Here is a 25511-nt window from a genome sequence, read left to right on the forward strand (position 1 = left end):
ACTATTTTCTTTAGGATCACGGATGGGAGTGTTATATCTCCCTCTCTCTCTATAGTATACACCCACCCCTTCTTTTTCTATTCACGAGGGTGTCTCTGAAACAAAAAAAAAATGTAAAATGCATAATTGTAAAAAGTGTCATTTTTCATATTTCTTTTCGTCGATGGTCTGTGGTGGTGCTGTTGACGTTTTTTCATTCCCAATCCTTGTCAGACTTGTTTAAAATGTACAGTGAATTTTTTTTTCAAATAAATTTTTTTCAGAAATTATTTTTTTCAAACAGTAATGTTCAGTTTCTGTTATTTATATATTCAACGTAATGACATTGTTATTAAATTTTTGAAATATCTTTTTAAAACTCTATAAAGACATTAAAATGGCAACTTTAATTATGTAGTGAACCATGTTGTTTAAAAATCATACAAAAACAAATCGAGTGATTACTGCAATTACGGTAGAAAAAATTTCTATGAACTGATAGTGCATTCCCACTTTTGATTTTGACATTCTGGCACAGGTATTTTTTTATAGTTTTAATTCGATTTTCAGATCTATTAATTTTAATCAATCGAAAATTAAGGTGGAGGGAGGGAGAGCCAGAGAAAGAGAGAGAGGGGGTTGAATATATAGAAAACATGAAGAGACAGGAAGTGAAAGTGAGATAATAAGAGACAGGGGTGTAGAAAGAAAGAAAATGAAAAAAAGAAAGAAAGGAAGAAAAGAAACAAAGGAAGGAAGAAAGAAAAAATAGAAAGAAAGAAAGATGCTTAGAAAAATACGGCAGTATCTCATCTCGTCCTACTTTTCAATGTAAGGTGTTTTTATAATCTTATTTCTTCTTTCAAAAAGAATATCTCGAGGCATGGCAATAATCACATGCATTGAAATCAGATTCCCATTTTGTTGCTGAAATTTTACCTCCAAAGGTTCATTTTTTGGTGCTGTCCTTTCGTATAAATCAGTAAGTAAAATGTTCAGAAAGCAAGAAGCTTCCATCTCGATTGCTAATCCTAGTGAGACTGGGATTTCTGGCATTAATCGAAATTTTTATTTTTAGGCTTTGTTCCATTTGGATTAGCACCGTTTTCTCTTGTATGCAGCATGGACCTCAGGAAATAATTCCAAGTCTCCATTATTTTCTATTTTCTCATTATTTTCCAGCTTTATATTAGCTCCAGCATGCATAAAAGGGTATCTTTTTAGGGAACGCATATTTTGAGATGATATTTTTGTGGTACTGCATTTCATTGATTTAACTTTAACCAAGTGGATGTATAGCATGTATTAACTTAGATATTGGTTTCTAAAAAAGAAAGACAAAACAAGAATCATTAAAATCAATATAGCTTTTATCTTTAATTGCTTTTGTTTTACAGCTAAAGATGTCAAGTCCACCCCAGGTAAATGTGGATTTGAATAAATAGAAAGGGGAGAAAATAGCATAACGCTGCAAATTCCATCAAAATTCGATCTAAAATAAGAAAAAATATGACATTTTAAAGTTTCGCTTATTTTTCACAAAACAGTGATATGCACAATTCAGTGATATGAAAATAAGAGAGTCGATGACATCCTTCTCTCACTATATATTTTGTTTTTTATTTTTTGAATTATACAATATTTCATTTTTTACATAATTGACAATTAGGACCATCTTGACTGAACCATAATTCCACATGTTCTGGGAGGAATTAATCGTTGTCTCATTGACAATGAGGAGAAAATTAGAATAATTCATATTATAACATAAATTATAATAAAAATACAAAAGAAACCGTGAGTGGATGACGTCAACAGTCTCCTCACTTGCATACCGACCAGGATGTGCAAATTATACTGCTTTGTGAAATTAAGCAAAATTCAAAAATATCCTTACTTTCTTATTTTACATCTGATTTTCATGAAATTTTCAGTGTTATGCTTGTTAGATTTTTCTCTTTTTATTCAAATCAACTTTTTGTTTGGGTGGACTTTCCTCTAACTAGATGTTTCAATTATTTTTTTTTAATTCACCACCGGATTCATTTTTCTTTAGCTCCCGTGAGATGGAACGAAATTGTTTAATAAGTTAGAACACGGATTGCTTTTTTGCTGATTGGTGTATAGCATGTATTATGCAGTAAATGTAATATAAATTAGCCTTTAAATTGATTAAGGAAGCTGTTTGACACTAAAGTGTGTTCGAACAACTGTTTTAGAAGGGAAATTAAGAGAAAGGGGGAGGAGAAAGCTCCCGGGCCGGGGGCACACGGATTTTGAAAGGATTGGGATGTGTGGCCCAAAAGGGGTTTATTAACTATTATAGATGGCCCTCTGCTTGAGGTGCTTGAGAACCGGAAGTTAAAATGAAAGGGGGTCTTGAGACCTGACGCCTATATTAGGGTCATATAGGAACTTCGGAGAACGATATGCTTGGAAATGCGGCAAGACGTGAAATGGGGGTCTTAAGTGCCGCACATTACCGCCATTATCCGTGAGTACCCCCTCCCCCCTCCTCGGGACAGAAGGGTATATAAAAAGTGTGATTTAATTCAGAAAAAGAAATAACGTTACTTGCTACCCCCCCCCCCCCCCACTTTAGCGTCGATTCGAGCAGTAAACTGAATGTAACAGTAACAATAAAAATCATGCATGATTTTTATTGTTACTGTTACATTCAGTATTCAATTTCCATGACAGATTTTAATCACTAAATCTTCTTCTTAACAAAACATTTATACTGTTCTCATATTTTTCCACCTCTAATTACGAACCTCATTGTGACACTATATCATCTAAACCTCTCAGCTAGGCTGCAACCACAAACACTTTTCACCTTTACACATGTAAAATATCAATGCAACAATCCATATAAACAACGACAACAGATGCAGGTGAAAATGCATTGGCATTTCATCAAAAAGCATAAAATGCTATTACATCCCAGCTAATTCACAATAAAATTATGACACAATTCTGTTGCATGCCGTCGCAAAGTGGGCGAGACACAACATCGCTTATTATTTAAGTTCGATATCATAAAAAAGTCAAGAAAGAGACAGATATTCATTGTTAACATAATTTCTTCATTGGAACCAGGGATGGACTTGTCTTAAGCATGTTAAATACAATATATTGTTGCCGCGTGTGGGCGACATTTCCTTTATCGTGCGTTGAAACGAGATGGGAAGCTTGACTACATTTCCAGAATTTGCCGCAAAAAACTGAATACAGTAGCATATGACACAAATTAAAGCTTTAGTATTACTTATAGCTTCCGTTAATGAAAAAGAGCTAAAAGAGTAGTTGCACCAATCAGAATACCCTCTCATCATCGTGTATTGTTAGAAATGACGGTTTTGTATTACCCCCATCTATGATCACCCCCGTTCCTACAGAAAATAAGTTGCTTTGTCTGTGAGGTACGTAACTGAACTCGGCCTTTTTTTAAGCTGTAAAACGTAATATTTTGCAGCAGATCTAAACTTTATTATGTAAAACATTATATTGGCTGCGGGGGGGGGGGGATAAATATCGACGGACTGAAAAGTTTTTTAATCTCCTGAAGACGGACAGTCAACCTGCCCGAAACGTCGAGTAACCTTGCACTACTCAAGTCATATTCAGCTCATCTCATCTGGTTTACAGTGCTTTAGGACTTCACTCACTTTCAAGGAAAGAATACTTCTAATTTCCTCTTTTCATCCTTTCTCGTCTTTCCATCTCAATTTTCTGCCTGTATTTCCTTTTCTTCTTCATATTACACATGATTAACCTTCATTCTCCACGGATGTACACTCCACCACGCAAACCTACTAAGATCATCCAACTATTTTTAAGTCTTAAAGAGTGTTTTTTTTTCTTTTTTTTTTTTAGAGCACTCGGTACTGGAAAATCGGGTGGGGATGACGACAGCATCTAATTACTATCTATAAATTAACCCGGGAAATCAACCTAATGGCACTTTTATTTCAATACACCCGGCCCAGCAGTTGTTAGAAGCGACGTAAATTTTGTTGTTGTTGGTGTTCCGGGACTTTTCATCAAAATCGTTTTCCTTATGGTAGATTGTTAAGAATGGGAAGCATTGGCCGATAGGTCACAGGACGGTGCCACGTTGACCGCATAATAAGAAAACTTGTTTTCGTCTGCATAGAAACCTAGATCAGTGGTGGAAACCAGGAAAGCATTTCATCAACATTTTTTTTTCAACAGGTTGTCATGATCCGAGAATTTACTTTGATATTGATTGGCTGAGAAACACTGTTACTATGATGATTGTCAGGTAAAACAGGACTTGTCGGATAAAACGTCTAACAAGTCCTTTTATGAAACGCTCCTCCGATTGCGCAACTTTTTAGGACCGTGCAACGTCGCATGACTTCTCTTTTCAATAGCGCCATCTATAAGAACTTGGCTGAGGATCGTCCTTTCTTTAATTTGCAGAATGTTTACTTGGTAATTTTCATACCCGCTCCCCCCCCCACTCAGTGTAATTTAGGGTACGCCTTTTCGCGGGCTTTTTCTGCCTTGGAGACCCCCCTAAATCCGATGTACACCCCCCCCCCCATCTCAGGTGAGCTCTCATTCCAACAAAAGGTCTGTACTTTAATTACTTTTCAAAAATGAAATAATCCTGAATGAGCTTTCAAAACTTGCAGGAATTTCAGGAATTTTATCCCGGGATTCGATCAATTTTTCTATGTTATTCAAGATGTTTTATTACTCCCTTTTAAGATTTCTCAGGAGTCCAAAGAGAGAGATAAAAAACCACACACTTTAAAGAAATCTCCAGGTGAAAATACAATTACACCCCCCTTTTTTTACAACTTGCGGGCCAGACTTGTCCCACGAAAAAGTACCCGGCCTTTACCGGATATTTTGGGAACACGCATGCGGTCCTTCCGACCCTGGAGGGGGGGGGGGGCTTTCCATACTACTCTTTTGTTTAGAGAATAGACAAATAAATGAATAATATTAATGATAAATGAATAATACTAATGATAAAAAAATTCGATGGGGATCTCGATCTGTATGGATCTGCCACTGGCTGACTAATATTTTGGGGCACGTCTGTTTTTTTGTCAATTATTGCATGACAAGTTGACAACATAAAGTAGGTAGGTCTACACTTCGCCGTATTATATGTTGGTCATAATGGAGCTAAACTAATTGGGATTTATAAAACTAAATCAAAGTTGAGCTGGGCCCCTGTGACAAGGGTCAGTCTGTTGGGTGGGTTACGGCAAACAAACTTTCTTGGGCTTTCTTTGTGTGTGCATTTAACAGCAATATCCTATGTCAGGGGTTGTGGGGAAAATTTCAAGTAGATATATTCAAATAGGAAGAGACGACCGCCATCTATAATATTCAAGTAGTCAAAGATTATTTTTTTTAAAATGAAAGAAAGAAAAAGAGCACCAGCCGTCACCAGGAGAAGTAGGCCTGTATATCCTACATTATTTGATTTAGAAAAAATAGTAGGTCAACTTGCCCTAACTTGCCCGGACCCACTATGACCCCCCCCCCCATACCCTGGCACCGCCCCCTGTATGTTAAAGGTATACTCTATACTTGGTTTATTATAATTTATTTAATTTGTGCATTTCCATGCTAGACTATACTAAATGTAGTCACTACTCATTACCCCCTCATTACCTACTACACGAATGATTAAGAATGTAACTTTCGATTACGGTTAAAATACATGTAAAAAAATATTCGTGAGGCGGATTAATCCGTTTTATTACGTTTGCATTGGCAACTAGTATCGCTTGACACAATTATCGATTTTTAGAAGCCATCCAAACTCCTTTATGACGACAAAGTACGTAATCCGCAATACGGGAGGATCAATACACTGCATATCGATATAACGTTATTCCGATACAGTGTGTGGAAGCACCCTTGAACCGGATCTAGATGCATCGAGGGCAATTTATTAGCGAACTTGTCTACTGATGCTGTGAAAATAACAACCCCGTGCATGTTTCACCGGGTCTTGATCAGTTTTTCAGCAGTTTGACATGGGGAATAACCCAGCATCTAAACAAGGGGACAAACCTGAAAGTTACGGTAAGGGTATACTCGTCGTGGATGTAAAAATTTCTGTTGAAAGGATTCATTTTGTGCCATGCAATGACCAAATAAATGGCAATGGCAATGCAATGCAATCGGACCGTGTGTGACTTTGCGTGCGAAAAATTCATAGCATGTATGACTATGAATGATGTACACAATCAGTTTCACGCATGCTATGGTATTTGTAGGAAAGAGAGTGTCAGAGACAGTCGCAGAGATCATTTAGGTCTAAATCACAGCTGTCTGGCCTGTTCATTATTTTCGGCCAAATTCGCGCACTTGTGTACAAAGTGAATGGAGGTGGAAATGGGGAACCGTGCGTGTGACTGAATAAAGCGCTGCTGTATGAACTAATGAAGTGAACGGTGGTTCCCAATATTACGTTAATTAATGCCTTATTTATCTTGGTAAAGTTATAGGCCTAGGCCCGTATCATGAAGTCAGGTTTAACTTAAACTCAGGTTTAAAGTTGTGGTGGATAGCCAATTGTTACATATTCACTAACGATAGAGATATCATATTTCAGCTCATTTGGCTCGCAAAATCATTCATAATTATTAATTGCCTAGGAAGTGTGAATAGATGATTGTCTTCACCATTGATGAATCAAGAAAGAGCACAGTAAACATGAGAAACATACAACTTAATAAAAATTTTGACACTTTTGGCTTCCCATAATTTTAGCACAGAGTTAGACCACGGTCTACTAAGTTAAACCTAACTTCAGAATATGGGCCATAGATAGGGTCTAAATGTAGTGTTTGCCTTTTTTTGGCATGGCAAAACATGTCATTAGGCTAGATGAATTGTCAATTGATACATTTAGTGATTAGTGGATATTCTTGATGATAAATCATAAAGCCAAGGTGCGATCTATCAAATATCAGTCAGTAGAGCGGGGGTTTCGGATTCCGGTGACCTGATTCGATTTTCCAAATGGTGCGCTAGTGCCCTTTGGTAAGGCATTTATCCTCATTATTACCAGGTCCCTACTTGGAGAGGACCTTAAGCCGTTGGTCCCCTGGTTGCTTGCTCATGGGCATTCATGCTTTCTTAGCAGTCGGGTAAAAAACCTTGGTATAAGTAACATGAGCTGAGACTGAGAGTGAGTGACTTTTTTAAAAAGAGTGGTAAGAAAGCCAAGATCATGATCATAAATCATGAAGATTTGAAGATGAGCTTTGAGTCCGAAAGTAGTAAAGTTTGTGGGTATTAATAGATGAAGTGTGTAAAGTAAATGCCCATCTATTTTCCTTTTTTTTGTAGATTGACTTTAGCAATATTAAAAATTAGTGTGCATGAAAGGGGACCCTACATCTCTGCACACCTAGTAAAAATCTATTATATTTTTTTTTTCATTTCACAAAAACTTTCAATTGACAATGTTCCAAAAATTCTTACGAAGAAGTAGGCCTACGCTAAAATTCCTAAAAATCTCATGAAAATTTGAAACTTGTGTAGGCCTATAGTCTAGGCCTATATGATTTTCTTTAAAAAGACCTGGGCACATATCATTTTCAGACAAAAAAAAATGTTGCTCAATGTCTGCACACTCATTCAATAACCAGCAATTCAGGGATTTTGATTAGGAAGGCTTCATTTTGATGCCATCATATAAAATGCCCAAATTGCATTATTTTTTCCACCATATGGAGTCAGATTTTTTCCTCACTGTAAAAAACATGAATCCGATCCAAGATCGAGTTGTAGCCTGTAGGGCATTGTGGATATTGCAGTGCATGACACTAGCACTGGTCCGACGGCCCCAGACTGGTAAAAATTTATGTCGGACCAGTAACTTTTCAGAAATAGCCACAGGGCCCGAATTAATCCAAGGCCATCCAAGGCCATGGCATTAGATGCCCTCAGAAATGGCCTTGATGCCCTTTCAAATATTTGTAGACTTAAGGCCAAAATAACTGCCCTTTTTTGCTGTGGCCTTGGTGCCCTGCCATAATCCAGTGCATGTGCCCCATTGAAAAGTGCATTTATTATTGATGCCCTTTTTTTAGTGGCCTTGGATGTCCCATAAAGTGAAAACTGCCAGCCCTTTCCCTTAAGTGCCCTTTTAAAAAAATGGCCTTGCCCCTTTAAATTCTTAATTCGAGCCCTGTAGCCAGATTTCCTGGTCTGACATGACCAGTAAAAGTCAAACTGATACATGTATGATATTTTCTTTTGTAAATTTCGAAAATGGCTCTCTGAAAATGAAATTGAGAAACGGCTCTCATGAATTATGTTGTGTATGTATGTGTACTGTTTGTTTTTTTCTTTGAGAGGGGGGGGGGTAACAATGAGCAATAAAAGAACAGGACTTGAATTAATCAGATGCCACGAAAGGCCATGATCTCTGATGCCCTCAAAATATCCTTGATTGTGCTAAATATTTATAGACTTATTAAAGGCCCAAGTAAGTGCCCTTTTACCAGTGACCCTGCTGTAATCCAGTGTATTTGTCCCATGGAAAATAATTGATGCCTTTTTTAATGCCCTTGGATGCCCCAAAAGTGAGCACCACTTTTCCTGTACAAGTGCCCTTTGAATTCTTAATTTGATCCCTGCTTCATAAGCTGTGGTTTTTATGAAGTGGTGAAATGTTAATATTTAGATCCTGTGTATAATTAAGAACTTATAAAAGTGTTCATGTTCACTTCTGAGCAATGGCTTCTGCAAAAAGCGCTTTTATAACAAATAAATGTATATTGAGAAAAAAAACTTACCCTTTGCTTGTATCTGGAATACCAATTAGGTTGTTCTGAGTAAGTTTTGTGTTCTCAATAGTCAATACAGCTACCTGAAATGTAAAGACTAAAAGAGACACTTCTGAATTTCAAGGTCAAGTCCACCCCAGAAATGTGTTGTTTTGAATCAATAGAGAACTATCAAACAAGTACAACACTGAAAATTTCATCAAAATCAGATGTGAAATAAGGTTATGACAATTTTAAAATCTCACTTTAAAGCTACCAGGATGTGCATTTATACAATTGTTTTGTGAAATTAAGCCAAATTTTAAAATATAGATTTCTGTTTATATTTTACACCCAATTTTGATGAAATTATTAGTCTTTCGCTTGTTGGATATTTCTCTTTCATCCACCTCAACTTTAAGTTGGGGTAGGCTTGTCCTTTAAGCATGAAAATGCATACCTGCACAAATGCAATGTAGATATGTGGGTCTAACCCATCATTTTAAAGTTAAGTGTCCATTTCTAATCAAGTGCTCTTAACACTTGTGTGACACCTGAATGATCTGAATTCATGCCATTTAATATTGATAAAAATGAATGAAATATTTTAATACATGAAATATTCATGTAATGCTGTGGTTGTAGATGATTGGAAAACATGTACCACAAAAAGTGGAATTTATAGTTTTTGTCTCACCTGCATAGCAGAGTAAGACTATAGGCGCCGCTTTTCCGACATCTGCGGCGACTGCGGCGTCAACATCAAATCTTAACCTAAGGTTTAAAGTTTTTGAAATGACATCATAACTTAGAAAGTATATGGACCTAGTTCATGAAACTCGGCCATAAGGTTAATCAAGTATTACTGAACATCCTATGAGAGTTTCATGTCACATGACCAAGGTCAAAGGTCATGTAGGGTCAATGAACTTAGACCATGTTGGGGAATCAACATCAAAATCTTAACCTGAGGTTAAATTTTTTAAATGTCATCATAACTTAGAAAATATATGGACCTAGTTCATTAAACTTGGACATAAGGTTAATCAAGTATCACCAAAAATCCTGCATGAGTTTCACGTCACATGACCAAGGTCAAAGGTCATTTACTAATTTAGGGTCAATGAACTTTGGCCGATTTGGGGGTATCTGTTGAATTACAATCAAAACTTTAAAAGTTTTTGGATCTGATTCATGAAACTCAGACATAATAGTAATCAAGTATCACTGAACATCCTGTGCAAGTTTCAGGTCACCTGATCAAGGTCAAAGGTCATTTAGGGTCAATGAACTTTGGCGGAATTGGGGGTATTTGTGGAATTACCATCATAACTTTGGAAGTATGTTGGTTCATAAAACTTGGACATAAGAGTAATCAAGTATCACTGAACATCCTGTGCGCATTTTAAGTCACATGACCAAGGTCAAAGGTCAATGAACTTTGGCCATTATGGGGGTATCTGTTGAATTACCATCATAACTTTGCAAGTTTATTGATCTGACTTTTGAAACTTTGACATAAGAGTAATCAAGTATCACTAAATATCCTGTGCAAGTTTCAGGTCACATGATCAAGGTCAAAGGTCATGTGAGATCAATGAACTTTTGCCGCATTGGGGGTATTTGTTGGATTATCATCCTATCTCTGTAAGTGTATTGGTCTAATTCATAAAACGTGTAAATAAGAGTAACCAAGTATCACTGAACATCTTGTGTGAGTTATAGTAGTTTTCAAAGTCAGCACTGCTGCTATGTTGAATCGCGTGATGCAGGTGAGACGACCAGAGGCATTCCACTTGTTAAAAATATTAAGATGCTGCACCCGACATTTGAGCCTTGAGGCTTTTTAGAACTTTCATCGTACAGTCAAGTAATCTTCATATGTTTGATATAAAAAACAATGCATTTTATGATACAAGTGTACATGTACATTATGCATGTAATTTCCCTCCCTCATTTGGAAACTTACGAAGTTGATATTCTTTTTTCATACACAAGGTCTATTCATTTCTTCATGTTTAACATCACAATTTGTCATGATACAAATTACAAAATATAAAATGTGCTGGACTTGTGATGTACATCAAAATAGAAAAAGTTATTTATGTAGCCAATGCACCAGTTACTTTTGACATTATGCTGCATGCTCAACTCTGATTAAAATTTAAGTTCTTTCTCTCCCATTTGTGATGTTTCTGTTTGTTTCAAATACATGTATGTTGGATGTTCACTCCCATTTAAATGCCCTAGTATTAGTCTCTTCTTATAAACTCATAAGACGTTGTTATTTGTTTTTTGATGCTATTAATACAATTGAGCAGATTTTTTTTCAAAGATTCCATATAGAGAGCAGTATTTCTGCTGGGGCTGGAGTATTTAATAAACATGTACACTCTATGGTCATGCATCTTGTCTTGAACTACCCCATTTGTGTTGCGTTGCTGAAATCCAATGATCGTGATGGTCAAAACGTTAAAAATATTTAATGTAGCCATACTTTTTCTAAAAGGAATTTTCATGAGGATTCCAAAAATGGCAAACAAGGTACATGTAGGATAAATAACTCACTTAGAGTGAAAATGTTTGACTTTTTAGGAACCCAAATATAATTCAATTCAAATGTCCATATTTTTTTTATTTTTGCCCCTAGTTTATTTGTATTGCTCATGAAATTTCCTTTTAGATGATGTATTACTTAGAGATTTATTCATTTCATTAAGGTTATTTTGATGCAAAATTTCATTTTTTTAATAAGTTTTTACTTCAAATTTCAAACAAATCATAATTACATGTAATTGATGATTCTATGATATATATAGACATGTATTTTGTTTTACCCCTTGTGCATCTGTGAAATGGGACCAAAATCAAAGGTCTAGCCTATTGAATACCAAATAACTTACAATACCACAATCCCTTGGAGTCGCATATAATGTGTACCGCTTCCACCACCCCTCATTACCCTTGTTTTATTCTTCGTATCAAGCACAGTTTCACAATTTGACATACATATACATGTAAGCCTATTCTATCAACCCTAATAGAGTCAAATGACACCAATTTCATGACAATAGGGGATGGGTTTTTTTTAATGGAGTTGTGCAGAAATTCCTCCAAAGGTTGTAAAAAGTAAAATTGTGCCTTGGAGTAATAATTAATAGATTGAGAAGCACTACTCTCTTCTTGAATGGTGTCAAAATGCATGCTAGAAAATAAACCATGCTAGGGTATTTCCCATGGAGTACTGTACATGTATGTAGTGTACTGTATAAGTAGAAATTTTGACCTCCGGAGCCTTTCACTAGCTTCAAAGTCAATCTCACTTGAATTGCATGTTTATACGGGAGACATCATCACTTTTTTGTTTGGTCATATGATCTTGCAAATGTTAGCCTATTCCAGCGGTCATCAATGGTACACTACATGTACATGGTATGTGCAGAAGCAGTGAATTTCTCTATTTACATGTACATGTATATTTGCAATGATAAACTGTAGAATAAGAAATAATCCCAATTTCCATTTCATAAAAATGAATCTCTCTCACACTTTCACTCTTTTATATACACATGCACCTTGAGTAACATTGATATGGTAAAACTGTTGCTGTTATTTTCTTGATAAATAATCATTATACATGACACATTACATGTATGTACATGTAATACACATTTTTTCACACATCAAAGTTTCACATTTTGACACAAAAGGAAATGTACCAAAATATGTAGCTTGTCCTTGCTGTAGAACAGGAATTTAGTGTAACTAACTTCCCCCCCTTACATTACATGTAGCTTCTCTGTAATTTTATTTTCAATTCAAATATCATTTGCTCCCAGACATGATATTGGCAATCGCAAATTGTCTTCCTGTCCTCACTTTGTTCTTTAATCACTTCATACTTTATGTTTTCAAAATATTTTGATTAGTAAAAAAAAATCAAATTAGATACATATCAGTAATTTATTGAAAACCTACAAAGTTACATGATTAATCTGCCACAAGGTTTTTTTTTCTTATTGTAGAATGGTGATGCTATTGCTTTACATGTAATTTGCTTTGAATAAATTGTAATAAATTGTATCCATAAACATTCTCTCTTTTTGGCATCTTAACATGATACACATGCATGTAGGCAAGAGTATAATGTTGACAGACATAAACTACTGGATGTACATGTACTACTTATATGCGCAATATATTATCTATACATGTACTCTTTCTTTTTACAATAAAATAAAAGGTACATCCTGTTGACAGACATCATACATTTTGTAAGAATGTTGTCATAAACAAAATGAAAGAATTATTTTGCAACGATCATTGATCATCAACATAAAGATTCTTTCTCTTTTTACTTATTTTTATCTCATTTCATGCTCCTTGTATGGTGAACACAGGTGCTGCAAGAATTCCATGTAGGTTTGTCACTTGTGTGCAGAAGTGAAGTACAATATATACAGTAGAACAGTAGAATTAGCAGTATCAAATTTGTCTTCAGCTACATTCTATAGATGTGAGAACATAATTTTATTCTCTAAAATTTTAATAGCAAACTACATGTAGGGGGAATAGGAACCAGGATAAATAGAGTCAGTTGTAAAACAAAAATGTTAGGCACTTTGAGAATGTCTCCAATATAGATATGCTATAACAAGGATAAAACATAATGCAATTTCATAGATGTACTTACAAGTAGATCTTGAAAGCAATATAAAGTTAAATATTAAATTTCGTCATAATTCTCTTTGATACAAATGAAAAAAAATAATAAAACTTGATATTTCAAACTGCGTTTGGTTTTTAATAGATAAGTGGATAAAATTTCCCTTTGACTAGTATGAAACATGACAATTCAATTCTCTATCTTACAAAATAAAGACCGATATCAAATCATTTTAAAGGAGTGTCTTCTTGTCCCTAAGTATTTCAAAAAGGACGTCAAACAATGAACAGTAAGTACCTACATTATAGAGCCACAGCGTCTATGCTGCAATCAATATTTTGCATATAATGTGTCGGACCTTGTTTACATTCAACCCTGCCTGCTTCTCCATGCATTGCTGTGACATGTTCAATGTGAATACACTATGGGGCCAAAGCTCCACAAAAAAACCCCAAATGTCGTGTTCAGCAGGGCCGGTTGCGTTTGGGCACAAGCAGGTGTAGATGCAGGGTAGGACGTAGTGTAAACAGGGTCTTTGGCATGTTTCTTGTGGGTATACAGGTGACTTCACAATGATGAATATTTTCTACCTTCTCTGCTTACACATACATGCTTACACATACACTGTACATGTTCATATTATTCTATTTCTACTGTGACAAATAATCATATCAATCACTTGCCATAGTCGAAGTAATTTTCAGAGAGTATGCTGTATGATCCTGTATCTGTACAATCTTACATTCTCAAATTATTGTTAACTTTGTGAATTGTTGTAACAGGTGCTGTAGATGACCTTGTGATGTACATTAATGAGGGACTCACTTCCTATCGCAAACCCTGCAGCTTACAACACGATTTTCTCTATCAGCCTAAGATATGAAATCATTTCACTGCAGCAGGTTTCCCCTCCGCTGCTGCTTCCTTTTTTCTGCCTTACTGCAGCCTCTACATCTGTGTTTTTTTTTATTTTCAGGACACTTTTGTAACACCACTATAAGCCAATGTACATATACATTTTGTCCAAGGACATTGCATTTTTTGCTTGGTATGTGTATGTGGATGAGTATCTTGTGGATAAGCATAGATCTTGGGGCTGTGAAGACATACATGTACTGTGGAAGTGACTTTGTGATGGGTTGTAAAGGTACAATTGTGATAGAGATGTACATGTATTTTGTATATACTGTACTGTATTTTAATAATGACCAACTGTTGTAGCAGAGTATTTAGTCAGTATCATACCTGCACAAACGATTATTTGATCTTGAATATGTATTTTATAGTTGTATACCATACAATTATCATAGGCTTATGTGTTTGTTGACGGTATATCTGATCATGTCTGTTTTCTATAAAAAAAAAGAAAGCAAATTTTTGGCTGTATTAAATGGTTTGACTTTTTTTTCTGCTTTCATGATTATATGATGGTATAAGTACAATTGCTCATATTATTCAGATGTATGTGATTTTTTTTATTAGTTCATTTGTAAAATTGATCTTCTCTCGCAATATTTATCCCTACTTCATAAACACATCCTGCTCACAAAAACACCCTCCACAAGACATACATGTATTCTCTTTTATTTTAATACATATAGTACACTACACGTTTTAATACTGACAAGTAAATTGTTCATTGAGATCTTTTGACTCTTTTATATGTTCCCATCATTTACCTGTACATATGTGATTCAATTGTTCTTCTGCCCTTTATTTCCCTAATACATGTACATGTAACTCAACCCTTCATTTATAGTCTAACATCTTTAATATGGCATTACATACATGTTTTATGTATAATTATCATCAACCCTCCCAGAGTGTGGGTAGATAGCTGTCATCCACATAATTATTGCAGGCTGGCAAACGAGAGCTCGGCTTTCCCGGTATCACCTCGCTCAAGGCATCTTTAGTTTCCCATCCCACACACTCTTCATTGAAATTTAATGTACATGTTAATGGTGGATATATCCTATAGCAACCGAGTCTCTAGCAGCATACATTTATTCTGCTGTCAACAGTTGTGCAAATATGGATTACCCACACTCCCTCCCCATCCCTTTTATTGTGTACACACTTCTCGTGCTCTTTTATTAGCTTAGCAAATAAATAATATTCCAATATTTTGAAGTCAAGTTTTCTACATGTACATGTATTATATTCTGCAGCAAAAATGATTGCTAGTGCCGTGAAAAGTAAAAAAAAAAAAAAATCTTCAGGAAATGCATTGTCATGTGTGATCTTTCATTGATTTTCTTTGTCTTGTTTTGGGATTTTTTTTATATACCGTTTAAGATGAAGCAGATTCTGATATTTTTTTCTGTACATGTTTCAAGGATTATTTGATTTATAAAGACCTATTAATGTTTTGTAACAGGTTTTGGTTGTTTACCTTTGGAACTGAACATTTGGTGAAGAACTACACTGGATGTTCAAAACTGTTATATACATGTTCATGTACACAGTAATGTACACCACATAAACAAAAAAAAAAATGCAGAAAAATTGTAACTTTTATTGCAACATAATTTATTAAGAAGACAAAACCAAAAAATGACACTTAAAATTGTATAGTATGGAACTTTCACTTGAAATTAGGAAATTAATTTTCAGTGTTTGAAAAAAAGATTGAAAAAAAGATGGGTACAGAAAAATGAGCTAGTGCAAGGAAGCTAGGGAAAGCTAAATAATGTACTATATACATATTATCAACTGTAAATTATTGGTATTGTGAACCCCAAAAGGGGGAAGGAAAAATTAGAATTTATTCACTGCATGTGTGGTTTGTTTCAAACCATGCATGTCAATTTATTTGATTGCCAATCTCAGAATTGTATGTGGTAGCAGTGGATGGATTTGTGTAGAGTTTTATGTTATTTCTTCCATATGCATATCATGCACATACATGTATTATTAATTGCTTGGGGCAATAAACATGAGCTGTACAAAATGTATCATCTATTTAGTGTGTAATACAAGCTCTTTCCACTCGTGTACACATATATTCTGAACCTATTTTTTTTTTTTTTGCAGTGAGGGATTTTCTATCAGAAGCAAGAGAGAGCTTTTTACAGAAATGGGATTGCGATAAACATGTAAGTAAAAAGGAAATGAGTCGTAAGTAACGGTGTATTAACCGCACCTTTTTCTCGGCGGGATAAAAGCAAAAGTCGGGGGTGCGGTTTATACACGGTGACGGGTCTGAGCCAGCCCGCCGTAACCCCTCCCGTACATGTACGATGTCTGCCAGTTCACAACACATCGAGTGGCCGGGCGTAGCCGCCCAGGCAATGTCGTTTAGAGGGGTATGAGCCGCGGGTAATGGGAAGCGATTATTAAGATCTTAATTAAATATTGTTCATAACAAACGCACCCACCTTCATGACACTAATTTTGACTTTGTTCTCGATTCAAAGTAGTGAATTTCCCTGGCTAATTTAAAAGAGACGCCAAGCATACTCGGTAATATTTTGTCACTGCTGAGCGAGAGTGGAGTGAGCTGAGAGATTGCGTTGTAATGTGGTTATAGTGCGACTTAAGCTGGCGCTATTCAAAGTCCCATTTCACGCCAGCTTGTTTTTTTCCTTCCTGTTTGCTTTTCATAAGATACCATGTAAACCACGCACGAGAGAGAAGGCACGAAGCCGTAAAAAACAACTGGAAAAAATGTCAATTTCTTTGTTTCTTGAACCTTCCTGTAATCCCGTATCCAAAATTCATGCTAAGACATCAAATTTCTGAAAGTGATTGTGAGGGCAAGAATTGTGAATGTTTCTTCCTCCTACGCTGGAAAAGACACAGATCATAATTTGATAAGACGTACTGGCATGACTGGTACTGTATCGTAGTTTGCAATGTAATGGCAGTGCTCTGTGTGTGTGTGTGTACACTGTGAGGTGAGTGAGTGTGTAAGTTGCCAATATTGTCGGGACCGTTCTTTCTTTCTAACATTTGTAGATAAATTGATCAAGAACAGCAGATTACTGCTTACCTGTAATCTCTTTGGAGACTTTGAAATCTTAAAACTTAGATTTTGTTTCTTCATACCTCAAATATGCATGTTCATGTGAGAAGAATTTTTTTTTTTTTTTTTTTTTAGTCCAAAGTTGGGGGTGCGGTTAATACACCGTTACTTACGGTATACATTGTATGTTGCATTTGCTATAGGTAACTCCCCCCCATATGTACATGTACAAACTCTACATACTGTACTCCTCAGGATTGTTAAAAACAACATTCGGAAAGAAATTTAAAAAAAAATGCACATAGTTATGAGATCTGTGACTGGTTATTAGGCATTGTGAAATTGCATGCTATGGTGAACAACTATTTCTTAATTCTATTTTGCTTCCAAATATTCATCTGATTTTTATTCTCCTGTAATATACTTTCTGAAGAATTTTTTTCCCCGTTCTTTCAGAACACAGCTGCCCTCGATGACTTCGATAGAATACGAACCCTTGGGACCGGTTCATTCGGTCGGGTAATGTTAGTCAAGCATAGAGTTACGGCAAAATATTTGGCAATGAAAATTCTAGACAAACAGAAGGTAAGTCCCCCCTTTTTTTTCTTTTCTTTTTTATATAAAAATAAATTTGATTATCTTTGAAGCCCATTCAGATATTGATAATACTGCCCACTATGTGCATGTCGCTAATATACTCAAACAGGGACTCAGATTTAAAGCAAGCAAGAGCAATCACTCGCTACTTCTCGCCTTAATCCATTTAAGGTAGAGCAATATATCGCTTGATTTAGCCAAGCAATTGGATTTTTTGTGACATGAAATGATAAATGTAGAAAAACTAGAAATCAGGCAACATCATGCACATTTGTATTGTTTGCACGCATCGTAATTTTCGTTGAGCAGGAAAGTGAGATCAAATTGACCGAACAAATGCAATTTTAGGTTGCCCTAAATGAATCGACCCTTTTCTGAGGCTTTAAATGATCTAAAGAAAAATAGAAGTCTAAACAAATCAAAGGATTTAATCTGGTCTAAAGGAAAACAAAGTCATCAGTAAATCGACAATTAGAGCAATTCAACTACATGTAAAGCTGCATCTCATTAAAACCAAACCAAAAAGGCGAGCTTTTCATGAATCAATTTACTGACAATTGTCTTTGTCAGCTGTTTTAAGTATGTACCCAAATCATTGATTGGCTGATTTTGAGAGCAAAAATCACTGAATATTAATACATGTATGAAATGCTCTTTGGTGCGCTACGCCTCCATCATGCCGACTTGTTTGAGCAATACACCATGTTCATGAAGTGCAGTAATTACATTCATTTTGAGAGTTCCACTTGGTTTTAGATCCAAAGCAACAAGGAAATTCACGTTACACTGTACTATATAGGCTACATGTATAAATAACTTCCCCAGGTCCTTTTGACTTTTTGTATTGTGTAAAGGACATGAATAGGATTCCAAATATATTGCAAGCATTGTGAATAAGAGTATCGAGATAATCTATTGAAATGAACATCTTTTGTAGAATGTAGTACAATGGTACCTAGATATTAAAGGGATGCTCCAGGCTGAAAATTTCATCAAAATCTGATGACAAATGGTGAAGTTATGGCATTTAATGATGTGCATTATTCCAATGAAACAGTTCTAGGCATGTCTTCATGAATATGCAGTGAGCAAACTGATGATGTCATATCTCCATTTGTTCTTTTGTATTCTATTATATGAAATTAGGTTTATTCAAATTTTTTCCTTGGAGAGCCAAAAATATTGGAATAATAACTAAAGTGCATTAGATATTCATTGCTGCAACCTATTTCATTACAAGGAAGAGTAGACGTATCATTCACACATGTATGAAAAATGAAACTATTATGATTTCATGTAATAACATTAAAGAAAAAGAAAAAGTAAAGTGGGGATATGACATCATTAGACCATCTAATGAATATTCATGACAACGTGCATACATGTATAACTGTTTTTCACAATATATTACTAAACTTTAGAATTCAATAACTTTGCTATTTGTCATCAGATTTTGATGAAATTTTCTGTATTTTGCTCTGTGAATTAGATTTATTTTATATGAATATTTTTAGCCCAGAGAATCCCTTTAATCTGCAAACCCTGTTTAGATTTTGCGTTCAGCAAAATACTGAGATGAGGTTGGATGTACATGTTCATGATCAGTATCAATTATCCATATTTTGAACCCACTCTTTCATGTCTGGGCTTATGGCGCAGTCACATTTGCCCTACTGTGGCTATACGGCTAGTCGAATACAGCCATTGTAACATTTTTGTCTCACCTGCATAGCAGAGTGAGACTATAGGTGCCGCTTTTTCCGACGGCGGCGGTGTCAACATCAAATCTTATCCTAAGGTTAAGTTTTTTAAATGACATCATAACTTAGAAAGTATATGGACCTAGTTCATGAAACTTGGCCATAAGGTTAATCAAGTATTACTCAAGATCCTAGTAGAGTTTCATGTCACATGACCAAGGTCAAAGGTCATTTAGGGTCAATGAACTTAGACCATGTTGGAGGAATCAACATCAAAATCTTAACCTGAGGTTAAGTTTTTGAAGTGTCATCATAACTTAGAAATTATATGAACCTAGTTCATGAAACTTGGACATAATGTTAATCAAGTATCACTGAACATCCTGCATAAGTTTTATGTCACATGACCAAGGTCAAAGGTCATTTAGGGTCAATGAACTTTGGCCGAATTGGGGTATCTGTTGAATTCCAATCATAACTTTGAAAGTTTATGGATCTGATTCATGAAACTTGGACATACAGTAATAGTAATTTAAAATTTGACATTTGAAATTTGACACCGACATCATGTCGTTTTTTTAGTACTTAGTGAACACTTGTGTACAGTACTAATCACTGAGTAGTTACACAATTAAATCATTGATTAAGTTTGTCACTTGATATGATACACCTTTGCTATTGTCATAATGGCCAATGCCTCATTTGTACTTCATCAGAGCCGGGATGTGCCTTTGGCAGCTTTCTGGAGCTTTGCATTAATCCCCAGTACCCTATGAAACACTTTCAAAACCATCAGTTACAGCCCCATGCTAAATCAACTCATCCCATAGCAGGTCAACCACGAGTGTGTTTGGCATAGGGTTGTCAAGATGCCTGGTGAGGAAAGGGTTAATTGTTTTCTGATCTGTATTGACTCTTTTTCAAGTGGATATTCAAGAGGTATACACCTGCCCTATTGTGTGATGCAAGTAGTTATTTTTACCCTGCTGTTTTGGGCTCACTCCTAGAGCTCTGGCTGAGATGTGCTGTATGGAGGTGATATGCAAGGTGCCCCGCCAAGGAATCAATTTTTTGTTTCTCTGAACTCTCAAGGATAGAAAAAAAAAAGATTGGATAGGGATGAGGCTGATTGATTTTTTGAACATGAATTGTGCATTTGATTTGATACTAGTATATTTATTTTGCTATAGTGATGACAACATGTAATTACTTATTAAGTATACTATTAAAAAAATGTAAATCAGGCATCAAATCTTGCTAAAGTCTCAGCTTTAATGTGAAAGAATATTTTTCATTCAACTGTGTAGGCCTACATGTATAGATGTTCAGTCTCAGTAAACTCCTATTGCAAACATGGCCATACGTACATAAATTTTGAAATAATACTTTTTTTTACTGAATTTTTCAAAAGATTCACCCAAAGTATGCACTTCATGCTTCAATTTCACTTTAACAAAATGCAAAAATGCCCAAATGACAATCTTGGTCGCTTCGCTCCATCGCTTTCGATTTTTTTTTTTCAAAAAAGTTTTGTGCAGCCACTGTGCTGCATACAGCCATGATGACAACTACATGTGCAGTTGCACATGTACATATACTGAAGCAATAACGTCACAATAATGGGTTTTTGTGCAGCGTTTTTTAATTGCATGCTGAAAAAAGTATTCACAAACCCAGCTGATAGAAAATGGTCAAGTTGTGGCTGTATGAATGCCTACATGTATTTTGCCTCTTTGACAGGAAAAATATTAGCTTTTTTTCCATGCTCCATTTTCAATTTTTGGTAAAATTTTTGGGGCTCCATTTCTAACTTTTGGGGGGCCCGGCTAGTTTTTATTTCAGGGGCTCCACTTATTATGTGACCCAGGACGATTCGCCAATCATCAAATTAATTTAATGTTCAACATTAATATCTGAATTGCTTTTTAATTTTTCTTCATTATCATTAATTGTTAAATTATCTAATTTATTGTCATTTATTTTGTTTGTCTCTATCAAAATGAATAAGATGAAGTTCAAATTTGAACAGAATTTGTTCTTTGAAGAATCATTTTCCTCAATTTCAATTTCTTTTTTGATAAAAACTCACTTGAAAATTACTTCAGGAAATATTGAATGCATCGCAGCCTGACAGCTAATGTCAACATGTCAACTTATTTTACAAGCTGAGCTATGCCTACGCCAGTGCAGCACAGCTTACAGTCAATCATCACCGTAACACAGGCGGTATGAAACTACATTAGCGCCAATACGGTTCATGTACATGTATACACAGGCTCTGACTGTAAGCAAAAATCACTGCTGAAAATCCTAATTTCGGCCTTCATATTACTGGATCCGCGGCATATTTCCAGAGCACCTGTAGACTTTGTTCAGATTAAAGAACTGGGATCGCACTAAAATGAAAAAAAAAATGTGATTTTGTTCAATGTTCAGGATCTTATTTTCTTGCATATTTAGGATAGTATCTTCAAAATGCAACAAAAAAGGAAATTTTTCACTATCAAAACTATGGAGGGACCTCGTGCATTCCAGCCTGCTTGGGGCCTCTGAGCTAGCAGCGCAGTGTGGCCTAACCAATTCATAACTAGGCAATTATTTCATGGACGACTTTCGGATTTTGTGCCGCCTCCGATGGCATGATTTCGGGGCGACTTAAGGCATTTCCTGGGCGAATTCTCCGCCGCCTATGTGTATATTTTTCCCTGTCCAATTTACACTGATTTCAATGGGGTTTATTTGATTTTTATTTGGTCATACATTTACCTTGGCCCACCATGAACCAATTCTTAAAGGTCAAGTCCACCTCAGAAAAAAATTGATTTAAATCAAGAGGGAAAAATCAGACAAGCACAATGCTAAACATTTCATCAAAAATGGATATAAAATGAAAAGAGTTAAGACATTTAAAAGTAGGCCTATTTAAAAGTTTTGCTTATTTTTCACAAAATAGTTATATACATAATTTACAATGTAGTCACACATGAGAGAATTGATATGCCTCACTATTTCTTTTGTTTGTTATTGTTTAAATTATAAAATATTTCAATTTTTAAATATTCGACAATAAGACCAAATCAACTGATCCATAAATTTTTTTTTTAAATGGTAATTCCGCATGTTCAGGGAGAAATAGTGAGTGAGTAATGTCATCAGTTCCCTCATTTTCATACCGTCTGGGATGTGTATCTAACTGTGTTGTGAAATTAAGCAAAACTTAAAAATGTCATCACTTTCTTATTTTACATCCAATAATTAATGAAAATTTTCAGACTGTAGGCCTACATGATTATGCTTGTTGGATTTTTCTCTTCAAATTAACTTTTTGTTGGGGTGGACTAGACCTTTAATATCAAACTTGGTATGTGGAGGTGTTTCATCATCTTCTCCAAAAATATGGTAATGAAAATGCCTAAGTGCCCCCCCAAAATACATGTATTGTCACATTTTGGCATTACAATAGCGTTTTGCTACAATTCCTGCAAATGTATTGTAGTGTGTAAAATATTTTGAAAGAAAAATGCATTTCTAGTTGTACATGTACATGGCAATATTAATACAGACATTGTGTACATGCATCGTGCAGGGGCTGCTATCAACGTTCAGCATCTAGTGTAGATCATGTCTACTGATTGAGATACAGATTCATTCCAATAGCAACAATCTTCACCCAAAAATATCTGTGGAGTGACATTATCTGCATACTGTACTGTTCACATGAGTGTTGAAAACAGTGTATTGTTCATTATCTTTTTAACCTGACAATGATATCAGTACATTGAATAGAAGAGAACTATCCAAACAATCAATTAGGGCGACTCAATCTTAATGGAGGTGTTGGTTCTTAAAATAGCTCTTCATGATCAAGTTCTACCACAGACCGACCATCAAGCAATTTGGCATCATTCATTTGTAATAATGCCTGACATGGGAATTCTAAATTTGGATGATAATGATATTCTGCTGGTGCCCTTGTGCTGGGTTACAGTTGGACAATGCCTGCTACATGTATTTAATTCCATAGTGCAGCATATTGGGAACTAGTATCAACTCTTTTCCCCTCGCAAAATTCATTCATTTTTATTTCTGTGACGAAGTGTTAATGTCAAAAATTAGTTTGTATTGTACATTTATGACAATTTTTATCATATAGCTACATGTAACTGTGCCTTATCTTTGAGATAATAATAAATTCAAATTAATATCAAATTTTTATTGATTGTGGAGTTAAGAGATTGATTTTTAAAATAGGTTAATCATAATTTTGGTTTGAATGTGTGTAACCATGTTTATGGGGCCCTAGGCCTTGCAACACAAGACTTAATTGATTACCGGTATAACACAAATTTTCACTATTTGATATGTTCACAATATGTCAATAAATCTTATAAAGTCAGCCATACATGTACAGCAGTCACTAAAACCTGAGGTCCCCAGTTTTTTGCAATACGGGAAATGGAAAAATCACAGAATTTTATGGAAAGCTTAACATTTCATGCAAATAACCCCCAAAACAAATAATGTAAATAATTCAGTTGAGGTCAAGATAAGTCAATTTGCTGATGACTGATGGAAGCAATAACAGGCAAAGTGGGAGATGCACGTGCATTGTATCTCCTTTATGATAATAACTACATGATTTGGGTTTCAAAACTGTATTGTCATATACCAATGATTGTGAACACTTTGTTATACTTCAGTGGATGTGATGAAAAGAATGTTTAAAAAGCAAATGTAATAATCGTCAAATCACCGATGTTTATGCCGATGAATTTTGAAAAATGCCGTGATGGTTTATCTCAAATGAAACTATACTGCTTACATGTACAGGTATGTGCAGTTACAACTGAGAAAAGGTTTGTTATTTGCTAAGAGATGATTTGTAATTAAGGTCCATGGAAGATAAAGTTTTCTCTTTGTTTTTATATTTTTCTAGGTTGTAAAATTGAAGCAAGTTGAACACACGCTAAATGAGAAGAAGATTCTACAAGCCATCTCCTTTCCATTCATTGTCAGCTTATCATACCATTTCAAGGTAAAGTTTAATACCCATTATTTATTTTCAAATTTATAGCGTGTGCCTGCATGAATATACGTTTTATAGGCTCCTATACGTTTAATGGATTTAATTGTTTACTATATACCTCAATGTACCGTAGGCCTACATGATCATATTCTCAAAATTGTACATTACGGTACTCACAAAATGCAGGTATCTGCCAATTAGAATTTCATTATTATTGCAAACATGTAGGATATTGTTCAGTGAGATCCATAGTAGTTATCACTTCAATTCTAAAATAACTCTACAACTCATTGAAAATACAGTTTAAGTGACTTTTACTCATCATACAATGCTTCCGTCTAAAATTATACTCTTTGTACAAGAGTTGATACATGTACATTATAGGCATACATGTAGGCCTACAATTTATCCCAATATTTGTGATTGATGTTTGCATGTTGCAGAATTGTCGCGGGGTCCCGACATTTTTGTGGGTTGTTAAATTCGCAATCGGAAGATGTACGAAACACTTCGACAGCATTTCAAAGAAGCATAACTAGTGCAAATCATGTGCAAAACCATGCTCCTTCATGTCTCCATGCTGATGTGTCTTTTGTACATAAATATGTCCCTGTAAAAACATTGTCAGAATCTTCATCCATGGCCTCAGACATGTATTACTTTTGCTTTAATACGATAGCAGAGGTACATGTAATACGTATGGGCTATCATGCCAACCAGTGTAGATGTATATCTACATGTATCTGCCTTTGTATTGATTCATTTATCACATGCAGGTCATTAGAATTACATGCAGGGCCCTGGT

At 35.3% G+C, this 25511-nt stretch overlaps 1 protein-coding gene across 1 annotated transcript in view; it reads left to right on the forward strand.

Moving 5' to 3' along the window:
* The first annotated feature begins 5810 nt into the window (after window positions 1–5810).
* The window catches only part of LOC121423713 (cAMP-dependent protein kinase catalytic subunit alpha-like), a 61369-nt gene continuing 41668 nt past the window's right edge, over window positions 5811–25511 (forward strand). Inside the window, exons 1-4 of the mRNA XM_041619145.1 lie at window positions 5811–6054; window positions 16453–16514; window positions 17840–17968; window positions 24617–24715. Coding sequence (XP_041475079.1) covers window positions 6006–6054; window positions 16453–16514; window positions 17840–17968; window positions 24617–24715 — 339 coding nt within the window. The 5' untranslated portion in view covers window positions 5811–6005. The remainder of the gene's footprint in view (window positions 6055–16452; window positions 16515–17839; window positions 17969–24616; window positions 24716–25511) is intronic.

Source organism: Lytechinus variegatus, chromosome 11 (genome assembly GCF_018143015.1).
Source record: "Lytechinus variegatus isolate NC3 chromosome 11, Lvar_3.0, whole genome shotgun sequence".
Lineage (NCBI taxonomy): Eukaryota > Metazoa > Echinodermata > Echinoidea > Temnopleuroida > Toxopneustidae > Lytechinus > Lytechinus variegatus.